This window comes from Anser cygnoides, chromosome 7, assembly GCF_040182565.1.
Source record: "Anser cygnoides isolate HZ-2024a breed goose chromosome 7, Taihu_goose_T2T_genome, whole genome shotgun sequence".
In the NCBI taxonomy this organism is placed as follows: Eukaryota; Metazoa; Chordata; class Aves; order Anseriformes; family Anatidae; genus Anser; species Anser cygnoides.
In genome coordinates this window covers 30,905,671-30,918,091 of record NC_089879.1, presented here as the reverse complement: position 1 = coordinate 30,918,091, position 12,421 = coordinate 30,905,671, and the positions used below count along the sequence as shown (strand labels likewise).

At 34.8% G+C, this 12,421-nt stretch overlaps 1 protein-coding gene across 2 annotated transcripts in view; it reads right to left on the bottom strand.

Annotated features, from left to right (window-relative positions):
• Positions 1-64: 64 nt before the first annotated feature.
• Positions 65-12,421, bottom strand: part of BMPR1A (bone morphogenetic protein receptor type 1A) — an 82,347-nt gene continuing 69,990 nt past the window's right edge. For both annotated transcript variants that reach the window (XM_067000722.1, XM_067000721.1), the window contains exons 5-13: positions 12,157-12,259; positions 11,769-11,868; positions 10,296-10,395; positions 9,301-9,445; positions 8,382-8,574; positions 7,682-7,979; positions 6,697-6,872; positions 5,816-5,946; positions 65-4,725 (exon numbers count right to left, since the gene is read on the bottom strand). In XM_067000722.1, the coding sequence (XP_066856823.1) occupies positions 4,600-4,725; positions 5,816-5,946; positions 6,697-6,872; positions 7,682-7,979; positions 8,382-8,574; positions 9,301-9,445; positions 10,296-10,395; positions 11,769-11,868; positions 12,157-12,259 (1,372 nt within the window). In that variant the 3' untranslated portion in view covers positions 65-4,599. The remainder of the gene's footprint in view (positions 4,726-5,815; positions 5,947-6,696; positions 6,873-7,681; positions 7,980-8,381; positions 8,575-9,300; positions 9,446-10,295; positions 10,396-11,768; positions 11,869-12,156; positions 12,260-12,421) is intronic.

The following is a 12,421-nucleotide window of genomic DNA, read 5'->3' as shown; positions in this document are numbered from 1 at the left end:
TGACTTCCAAGCCATTACATTTTTAAGGCAAAATGTTATAGTAACAAAACACATTACTAATGTGTACTAAAATAAGGTTATTTACTTAAAAATGATACATTGGACATAATCTGTGTACAGAACAAGCAATTCATGGTAAACTCAGTAAGGCACCTTTTAAAGCAGATGCTGTACAAAATACATTAGCGTGTTACATTTTTAAAGGAGTATTCTACACTTCTGGCATATAACACACGAGAGTGTGACCGTTTACCTTGTTCCACTCTTCTTTCATATTTTATTTACATCTTCTATACGTTAACTACAATGTTATTTATTCTTCTTGTATACAATATAGTACATTTTATTTTGGGCACGGCATGTCAGAGCACAAACATCACTACTACATGATGTGGGTGTTTGTAACTGCATTCAAAGATAAAATATTACAAAGCAACAATTACATAAAATTTGTTCAAAAATTAAAAGTAATGTGCACTCCACTTCTGCTATACCAACCAAGGCTAATACACCATGGCTCCATAAAGCACTGTATCATGCAACACTGCCAGTTGATTTCAGACATCACTCCCTATTTGGAACAAAGATTGTGGGCACCAGATAAAATCCATTGATTTCAGAGGCACTCTCAGAAGAATGAGGATGTGCTAAACCATTCTAATATTTGACTGAAGATGAGTATAACTTCCCTTTAGAAATGTCTGCTATAGCCAATTTTAAAAAAATAATTACTATATTTGCTTTTCAAACATTTTAGACTGCTGAAATACAGTCTATAAAGATAGAGTAGATGAAGTGTGTCCCAATGATTCACTTTACAAACACATTCAATTGGTCACTTAGATCAAGATCTAATGGAGGTAACTTAAAACATTCATTTTACACTTCATAGAATATTTCAAGATAGATTAATCACGAAAATAATCAGGATGCATTTTGGGAAAGCTGTCTGTTTCCTGAGTAAAACTCAGGAAAAATAATATTTTGAGTAAAACTCAAAAAATTCAAAAGGAAAGCCTACGTTTTATTGTGGGAATATCATGGAATTTGCAAGTTAGCCAGGAACACAAAAAATTTCCACTACTGTAAGAGCAACAATTGTGTAAGATACTCAAATTATTTTGCAGCTAACTAAAATCACATGGAGCAGGTTAAATTTAAAACAAACCTTCCATACGTGAGTGTAAGAAATTCTAAGGCAGTCTTAATACTCTCAACATTTATTCCACATTTCTGATTTTTATTTATATATTTATGCTCATATATAAACCATTCACTAGGTTTAGGAGACTTTTTCTGTTGTTGTTTTAAGATGACGAATCCTTAAAATTTCATCCAAAGAGAGGTAAACACATGACAGACAAATCCAATTACGCACTCTAACCTTAAAGGCTTCCGAATTCTATGGTATTGCATAAAGCAACAGCTTAGATTAACAGTATGTTTAATCATGTTATAATTAACAGGCTGGTTTACAGCTAAGATCTGCTTACATAGCTAAAATATCAGTATAGTCACACTTAAGCTCCAATCAGTGAATTACTTTGCATAGAATGTAGATGTGTCCAAGTGCTTTATGCAACCAGGTCCTTTAGCAGTTAGCTTTTTTTTGAATATTAAGGAATCAAAAAATACCTAAACATCTAGCAGCTCTTCATGACAATGAAAACTGCACGTGCAACATATGTTTGCATACGAACCTACTAACTGAAGTGCTGAAAAAATTAAGCTTAACCTTACAGATTAAAGATTTTTTTTTCTCACAAGTATCAAAGATCATCTTTGCAGCAGTCAGCTTACTTCTTCTGTGTTAAAATGATGGATAAATCAATTCAAGTCTTAAGATGTCTACCAAAGATCACCATCCTATTGCCTTGCAAATGCCTAAACAATAGAGGAGAAAACAGATGAATGATTAAAAGCTGTAGAAATTCACACTTCCTTCTTTCACTTATACTACCACCAATGGCTTCTTGAAGATTTGAGAGAAACTGATTTTAAAAAAGTTTACTGCTTATAATGCTGTAGCAACTTCTGAAAGAAACAAAAATAGGAGTGGGTTAATTTAAACATCTCCATGCTCTGAAAGTTTAAAGTAGCAGGGTATCTACATAAACATTTCTCCTCCTTATTGACAAAAATTCTAGACCTGAAAACGAAAAAAAAGCTTATCCCTTACTTTTTTGGCTCATACCAATTGTTTTTCAACTACCTGTGCAAAAATTATGCGCAAAGACATGATTAACCATTTAAAATGCGTCATGTATTTCTTGGCAATGGATGGAGAAACCTTCTTTTAAAAATCCCTTTACCATGAGAATTGTGGCACAATATCGTGTATTTTTTTTACCATTTTCAAATAAATTAAAATTATAGTTGATGCACCTATGAACTTTTCAGCCAGAATACATATTAATACTTAAAGGCATTACTGAACAAAAGTAATGACTTTATTAAAAAAAGAAATGTCCCTTGAAATAGCTAGTTATCTATAAAATATGTAGCACTGTTAAATAAAGTCTGTACATCACAATAGAAAATAAAAATACTGCTATCTTTTGCCTGACCATTTACATTATGTGTACTACAGAATTAAAAAGAAAAAAGAATGTTAGAAGGCTGTAGTTGTTCACAAATCACATCAGTTCTGCATTACGCTTTTTTATCAGATGTATTTTCAAGGGAAATTTAAACATAACAAAACAATCTCCATGTACATACTTTAAGACAAAAGATAATCTGGCATAAAGCAATCTGAAGTTTTAACATTTTTTATTCAATTTTCATATTATTCCTTTTTTCTTCAAATCTCAGCTATGGCATTTATGTGTGTGTGCACGCATGTATCTAATTATACACATGTACATAGGACTAGATTTTTTTTTTTAATAAAGCACAAAACACACTGTATAAATAACTTCCCTTTTTAAAGTTATCTAGAACAAGATTTACAGTACAAAGTTATAGGCACTTAAATTATCGAATAGGTTCAATGATTCCAATACTGTGTTTTCATTTTTCTGATGATTCATGCAGTTGAAGCTTCAACTTTATCATACTATTAACTGACTTCAAAGTAGAAGTGCCAAAGAAATTATAAATCATTACTTCTGCCTTACAGTAACCTCATGGAGGGGTTCTGGTTTTTAACCAACTTGTCTGGATCAGAGGAGAAAAGGAAGGAACTACTGTTTCTTGTGCATACCAAACAGTTGGCACAATAGGACCAAATTTTGCAATTATACTAATTTATTGTATCTTCATAAAGTATCTTTCAATGCCATTCCTCAAAAATGTGGCTAACTAGAACGTAAAACACCCACTGATTTACTTTTTCTCAATTCTTGAATTTTACAACTGTCCACTAAGTGTCCCTCCTGCGTTTACATCAGCGCAACCCAGCCCAAAATCTTCTGCATGTTGTGGATCTTACCTTCAACAGTTCATGTATTCTGTTCTGCAGGTCTGGACCTTCATTGTATTCTCTAACCTTCTAATCTTTCCTCCTTTTGTGTCTCAAAATGATACTGGTTCTCAAGCCTTTAAAAACTTATCTTCTGCCTAGTTTTGTCAAACAGTGAGAAAGCATGCTTCTACAGCTGACTAATTCCCTCCTGTATGGAAAAGTTCAGACTATGACATGCACCTACCAGTGAGTTCCACTAAAGTGTAAAGGCAAAACCACAACATTAGTGGCCTTTCTGTTCAGATATAAAGTACCCTACAGCAAGAATACTGGCTGCATGTGGCATTGTGAAGAATATACCAAATTTCATAGTCATCCAATTATGGAGCCCACTATTCTGTAAGCAAGATGACCAAGGCAGTCTATACCTCTAGAGAAGATTGTTTCAAGTGCTCTACAGACCAGGTAGGCATTTCTTAATTTATTAATTGTTCACATTTTAGCAGTTCTCCTTGTGACCTAAACAAGAGTTCAAATAAAACTGAGATTTTTGAAGGATAACTTAATGGCAAGGAGTAAATTCTGTAGCAAAACTCTAATTGTGGAGCCACACAATAGAGCCCCGATAATAAAACTTCGTTCATTTAAATGTTTTCTTATCTATTCCAAATGGCAGCAAAATAATCCTGGCACACACATAAAGGCATAAGGAACTGTTAAACTGAGTAGTATCACAAACAGATTCATAACCTACAAGCTGTTTCACAAAAACTTGGTATGGATCGACTAGGTTTTTATCAGGTAGAGGCAAATAAAAAGCTTATATTCTCCATCTCTGTTGAATCCATATAGCTTGTTAGGCTTTCACAGAAAGCACTGTAATCTGAACATTCAATTCAGTACCCAGAGTTTTACTGGAGACTCACTAAATGTGACTGAAGTCTCAATGCAGCTCAAACAAAAACAAAAATGTGTATTTTACCAAGGCTGTCCATATACGTAGCATGTAGTGTACAGAGGCTCTCAGTATCACAGTCTATGAAGTACTGAAAGATTGGATTAGCAGCCTGTAGAAGCGTGGTGAGAAAATATACTGAATCTCAGTTATTTCCTCTTTCCACATAGGTCTCACCCATGTTTGGGTGAAAAAGTTCTAGGAGTCCAGCTTTGCTCTCCAATGTCAATTTACTAAGTCAAATCTTGACATCTTGTGATTCCACCATCTTGGCAAGCGTCTTCTTGATCCTCAAGGCAGTGAGTCTTGAGGCAGGATTATGAGCCCAGCATTCAGACATTAATTTCAATATTGCTCTTAAACACTGTTAAATAAGAAACAAAGGAACAGTATTGTAACAACTGACAGACCTGAGAGGTGTATAATTTTGCTTCACTGTCGAATCCAAATTAGAGAACTCAAGTCCAAACCTGTAACTTCCACATTTTCAGCAAATTTGTTCATAGAGAACTTCCTCTTCCCTTCCACTACCTAGTATTATAATAGTTGGAACTAACTGAAGTGTCTCTTTAGTTTAAAAAAGATGAATTGCCACAACTCAAGAATGTCAGTACAACAATGATAGCAATAAGCAGAACACACTCCATCTATACAGCAAAACAAACGGTAGACAACTTTCTCACTGAAAATGAAGAATTGACAAAAATTCTTAGCCATCCAAAAATACTATGGGGAAAACTGGGAATTCCTATAAAGTAAATCAAATATTTGGAGAAGAAAAGCTGCATATGCAGCTTTCTATGTGAAACAGTTAAGTCTTATTCATTGGGTTCAAGCTGTGGCCCTTTAAAGGCACATTCATATTTAATATTTTAGTAGTATCATAGCATAAAGATAACGTCTTTTGAAGAAGAAGGACTGATCTGGAATGTACCGGTAAAATGAGGAAAAAAATACCTGTCACAATAATCACAAGACATAATGCCATTAACAACCCTATTCCAGGGTCAGATATGCTGAACTCAGGATATACTGTCCAAAATAAGGGTAATGAAATTACTTTATATTCCACAAAACGCCTAATGTCACAAATAAATATGCTATATGCATTAAAACTATTAAAAAACAACCCAAAATTTAGTTTTAGATTTGGTCAGAACACTGAAAAGACACTCCACTATCTAAATAGAGGATCTCACTTAGAGCAGTATTCATACATTTGGACACTGCTTAAGGATGTCTTCCTCTTAGATCACTGAAAAGATACGTAAAAATATGGTATTTTGAGTTGATTTCAAACAGATCTTTATCCTACTATTGCTGTGTGGTTCCAAAATATCAAAATAATTGAATGTAGTCTCTCTGAAGTTTACAACACTTTAATATTTCTAAACTAAAATAACCTTCTGTATTAATAAACAAACCGAACTCATTCTTCCTTTCAGCATACTCACTTCATCACTATTCCATCTGTTAGATACTACTGGGCGTAGACGTTTGACACACACCACTTCTCTCATGTCCTCATAGGATGGATCGTTTGGCACCATGTCATAGTATGGCAACTGATACTCTTCAACAATACCTGGGGATGATTGTGAAAGAACAAGCATCATTTAAGAAAAAAGTAAGAAAATAATTAACAATGCTTCTACTCTCAAATTTCCTTAAGCAGGAGCAAAAATAACAATTTTGTGCCAAATCAAACGCAACATGCCGTTATACTGTCATAAAAACCCAAAAACTTCATTATAACAATTGTTTATCAGAAAAGCTCCAACAACTATGAAAAGCAAGTTTAAAATTTAATCCCTTGCAGTTCCTTTGACTTTTTATACATAATGTAGAATTTGGCATCTTCTAACCCACTCTACGCTATAAAGAAAAAGGGAGAAAGCATAAGATGGAAGAAGAGTATGCAAGCCAGAGGACCACAAAGGAACAGTAAAGAGAAAAGCAAGGATGAGTCACAAAAACGTGTAGAACACTGAATTAGAACAGAAGCACAATAAATTATAGCAAAATATCCCAACAATTACATTTTAGAGTTTGCATTGACAGCACAGTAGTTGAAATACATCTCCATCCCACTACTTCTTTTTAGACCAGGTACTTTGGTTTTTGAGTAAGGAAAAAAACCCTGAGCTGCTTAATCGTAACAATCAGAAAGGTTTAGTTCACTGCTTTTCAAGCTATATGTTAGACAGGTTGTTTTGACTGCTTCAGAATAAGATAAGCCTGTTGATAGCAGGCTTGTTACATTATTTCCTGGAGAAGTGTTGTTAAAGCAAGACAAAGGCCTAGTAGATTTTATATATAATATTTAGAAGTTTACCTCCTGTGACACAACGCCGAGCCATTTCCCAAATGATTAGCCCAAAACTGTAGATGTCAGCCATGATATACGGTTGAAAATGGTTTTTATTCAGGCTTTCATCTAGGACCTCTGGAGCCATGTAACGTTTTGTTCCCACTCTAGTATTCAGGGGAACATCAACTTCATTTGTGTCACTGTATGAAAATGTGAAGTTAGTGAATTGTGGAATGCCACAAGATGTGGTATGAAATCCTATGTGATGCAATCATTACAACGTAAAGTTCCCATTTAGAAATCACTTTTTTTTCGTATTTCCCTCTCAATACTACAATTACAATACATTGTACCTCCCTGAAAAAGATTATACACGAAAATAATTATGAGTATGGAAGATGGCAGTTTACATCTTGTTTTGCAATACGTTAAAAACAACAAAAAAAGAATTAAAAACCACTATAAAGATGCACATATTTGGCAGCAACTCAGATGAAAATTACTTGCAAATGCTTATGCTTTCTTTCAGGCACTAGTGTAGAAAGAGACATTTCTGTCTTTCTTGAGATTTAAAAAAATATATATATATTCAATAGTACTATTACCATACTTCTTTCACCATTTTCACCATTAATTTAATCAATTTCAACTCCTTTTATACTGTTTACATTTTCTATGGGATAATTTATAGTGAAACTATACGATAGCAATTACTATAAAAGGTCAGTTTTGAATAACGAATAAATTAGTCTTCTCTTCCTTTCCTCTACAAAACTATTACATCCCACAAGGAGAGGGTTTTTTCATTGTTCTCTTCTCAACAACCTATTTTCATCTTGATGCTTACCAGCATTCAAAAGATTAACTGCATTTTAATCTCAAAACAACAACAACAAAGCCCTGAAAGCATGAAACCAAATGACTCCGTCTCCATTTTACTGGATATCTGGTGTATTAAAAAGAACATATAAAAGAATTTTTTTCCATTATACAGGATTTGCCTATTTACCTGTTAAACTTGACTGCAAGACCCAAGTCAGCAATGCAGCAAGTTCCATTTTTCTTTATCAAGATGTTTTTACTCTTCAGGTCCCTGTGTGCAATAGCAGGCTTGCCTTGTGTTCCATATATTTCTGTGTGTAGATGGCACAGACCGCACGCAGCAGAATATGCCAGTTTGAGGAGAGCCCTGTTGTCTAGTGTAGTGCATTTCAGAAAATCATAGAGTGATCCATTTTCATGATAATCTGTAATCAAGTAAAGCTGTGTCCAGGATCCAGTTCCTTTAATATCTGCAGCTATAAAACCTATCAAATATATAAATAAAGTTACAATTTATTTGCATGTGATTTGTTTATTCAACAGATTTGGTAAGAATTCTTAAAAATATATTGTCTAGTACTGTACCAAAAGATACCCATTCCCCTTATGAAAACTAGTAACACAAAGTGCTAAGATTTCACCTAAACGAGGTCATCTGCACAGAAATAGCAGATGCATGTTTCCAACCAAGAGCAGCAAGAATCTATAACTTCTATAACATTTTACTGGTTATTATTTCTATATTTTTCTATATTTTCATTATTTCTATAACATTTTACTGATTATTCCATAGAAGAAGCCATATGCTCCTCATCCCACTCATTAAATGCTCCTCCTCCTTCACCCTAACACAAGCCTGCCAAATAAACAACATACTGCTTCCTTACCAAGGATGTTTTCATGACGCATTAGAACAGTTTGGTAAATCTCTGTTTCTCGGAACCAACTGGCTTCTTCTGTGGTGAAAAAGACTTTGACTGCAACTTTTTCACCCCTCCATTTGCCCATCCACACCTCACCGTATCGTCCTTTTCCAACTTGCCTCACCATCTGAATTTGTTTGGCAATAGTGCGCTGAACCTACAAAAAAAAAAAAAAAAAGGAATGGAAGTCGGGGGGAGAAGAAGAAAATCCAGCAGCTAAACAAAGGGACATGGGCAAGCTGCTTGTCAAGCCCCAATTGCTTTGAATTTTGATTCTGTTGGAAAATTTGTTCTGTATTATTTTCCAATATTCTCATTCCAAAGTTATAGTATCCAGGGAAGAATTGTATAACAAACTAAAAAGATATCAATTCAATTTCCTATTTAAACAGGATATATTCTCTTGCATTCTATTTCTAGATTATAAATTTATCATCCGTGTCACTTGCTAAATCTTTATACAAGTATTAAATGTGACATTGAATCAAAAAATACGAACAACCATAAAGCAATAAAAAAAATATCTATTTTATCAGAAAGTAAAACCTAAAAAAAAAATCTGAGTTCACTGAATTGCATACTTGTGTTACCCATTCAATGCATTTACATCTTAATGTTTGTAAGGCTCTAATTTTTCTTTGTGCTTTGCTGATGTCAAGAGTTCCCACAAATAATCTAATTTTGTACTTCGCTTTAGTTAACTAAGTGAAGATAGGTTCCCATACTTATTCAGTTTGTACTGTATGTTCCACAGTAATTGAATATTAAAATATTAAAAATAATTAAAGGATGAACTGCTTTATTCTAGGCACTAGGTACAAACCCAAACTTTGTATTTAATGGAGAGAAGTTCAGTGAAGAAAATCTTAAGTTTATAATTTACCAGCAACGGTAGTCCTGATCCACTGCCAGAACTCTGTGACTGGTCAATAAGGTCTTTTAATGACTCCCCAGCTGGAATAAATGCTTCATCTTGTTCCAGGTCACGATTATAACAGTGCCTCTTTGCCATCGACTTACAATAATGCCTGCAAATATTAATGGTAGAAATAAAGTTGAGCTCCAAAACACTTAAAGTATGTAGTATATTAAATATCTTTTTTCCTCATTGAAATGTACAAGTTTTCTTAAGAAAAGCAGATTTTGATGTACAATTTTATCCAAAAATGAGATTTAGAGAGGTTCTTTTTAATATTAAAGAATTGTTGTAATTCATGGAGAGCACATCAATTTATTGTGAGTCATGTAGAAAAGCAGCATTTTTAACGTGCAGCTCACAGCCAGTGTTACTAGTGTAAACCACCACTGGTTGTGGATTAAATGAAAGGACTGAACCTTGAACCATAGCAGATGAGGCTGACACAGGTACATTGCTGCTGAAGCTGCCAGAATGATGCTAAGCTCCAGCAAACGGCTGAAGCAGACAGAAGCAGGCATGGTCTATTAAACTGCGCCTGTATGAACTACCATAGCTCAGGCATTCAATTTTATAAACACAGCACAAGTTAGAAAATACATCCTTGCCGTTTAACGTTGACAAAAACAGAATGTAAAGGTAAATCTCCAAAGCATATCAAATTTTGGTATCAAAAGTGATTGAAGACCCAAACATACAAATATTACTGACATACTCCTGTTAACTGGATGCTTTAGTAAAGTTACACGTAGCTTAGAAAACTGCAATGACTTTGTTATCTAGTGTAAAGAATCAAATTCAGCTAAATTCTATGCTCTGAACGTTTAATTTTTACCTAAAAATGCAAACTTGTATCCACATAGACATGAAATTTAATTGCAATGGTTTTACCTCCAACCTATTCTGTTTACAATCATTTGGGAAATGAAAAATGTCACCGGTAAAGGAAGTGCTTTCCTTACTTGTAACAAAAACAGCTAAATAAGATGATCATGACAATTATGCAGACTGCCATAGAAATCAACACTGCCATCCAACGAATGCTGCCATCAAAAAGTCCATCTGTTGGAAAAAAAAAAAAAGTTTCCAATGCAGTCTATTAATTAAACACGTGGCATAAACATATTTTATCTAAAACATGCAGATTACTACACCTAGGGCCCCCTATGTAAACTCTCAAATGCCAGCATTCAAGACATTTATGCTGGCAAATTATTAAAGCTTGCTAGACTCTCTAGAACTCTCTCTAGAACTACTCATCTGCTATTAGACATGTTCTAGGAATCCATACCGCTATTCCAATGGGAACACTTATTAGAGATGACAACATATAACAGGAATTCATTTAAATAGAACAGTTAAGTAGAATCTGGTGTCCCGGCTTACACATGGGAAATTACAGAATTCATATATTCCAAGTTTCACAGTGTTCCAGATTTTCTAAAATTCATCTGCTTCCCCAGACTTTCAAATGGTATTAAAAGCAGTTGTGTGACAGAAAAAAAGGGAAATGATGAATCTACCTCAAGAACATGAGGTTCATCTATCCACTTGTCTTGTTAATTTATTCATTTTTTAAACACACAGGAATCAGAGTCCATATACTGGCTGAGTATTTTAAGAGTGAATAATGATTCATTAAGTTGTTATTCTTCCATTTAATATATTAGATTAGTAGCTTGTCATCAGCAACTGCAAAATTTCTTTGGGAAAACGGATCATAAAAGCCATGAAGAATGGCCGTATCACCGTCACTGTCACTAATCATTATATGGTAATGAAAGAAAACAAACAAACAAAAAACCCACAAAGAGCCAAGAAAACAGTGAGTGAGGAATTACTCCAAACTTCATAAACATACATACATTTGTGCCTTTGGCACAAAAAAGGCAAACTGTATCATAGGCTGCATTAGGCAGAGCACTGCCAGCAGGTCAAGGGATGTGACCCTTGCCCTCTGTCCAGCATTGGTCACACCTGGAGTACTGTGCCTGGTTTCAGGCTCCCCACCACAAGAGAGACATGGACATACTGGAGAGAGTCCAGCACAGGGCCATGAAGATGACTGAAGCGGACTGGAGCACCCCTCCTACAAGGAAAGGCTGAGAGAGCTGGGACCGTTCAGCTCAGAGAAGAGAAGGCTCAGAAGAGACTCATCAGTGTAAATAAACAGATCAGAAGATCACATGCAGATCAAGAAATGAGTGAATGGAGTAAGAATACTGTAAGTGACTGTGGAGGAAAACCTCATTTGAAGTGGCAGAAAACTGAGAAAGAGTATGCAGTGTAGTATTGAGTTTCACATCAAAATGACTTAGTAAGGAAAAAACAAATTACTACAATACTATAATTACATTTTCTCCTTATTTTTCATCTGTTGATCAGGAAGAAGACAACCTACATAGCATAAGTATGAATGCTTAGGAGCTGTTTACCTGTGCTATCAAGTGGCGGTAAAGTTGGTTGTAAATCCTGATTGCAAAAGTCAGTCCTACAGCACTCAATTGTCCGACGTAATTGTGCTTTTGGTGAATCCTGTTGAAGGAGAATTGAATAAACGTTTGACTTGCAAATGTTTCCAGAGAACTCCATCAAGCCAGGACTCTACTCCAATCTTTGCTCAAGGACCATCAAGAGTCCTTTCTATCACTGCTCACCCATGACTATTCACTCCAGTCATATTCTCCTCAGTAGCAAAGAACAACATGCAAAACTCTATGATGGCAGTCAAGCTATGGAGATTTATATATTGCTTATGAAGTTTCCCTACTTTATCTCCAAGGAGATCTTGGATTTTAATGACACCCCATTTTACCCATTTACCTTGCACTGGAAGTCTGAACCTTCATACTTCATGCAACCAGAAGCAAGCGTTGGTTCCCCATGTTCATCTTCCTCAACAATAGCAAAGCAATGCCCATTAGTTCTGGAATAAACAGATCAACTGTGCTTTACCAGCTTGTTTGGTGTTTAACATGCAGCATTAGAGATTACCCTGAACTCATTAAAAATACTTAAACTGTGGTATCTAAAAATTTTTTTTTTTGTAACACAGTGGTTGCCATACAGTCTGAGATCAAACACACTC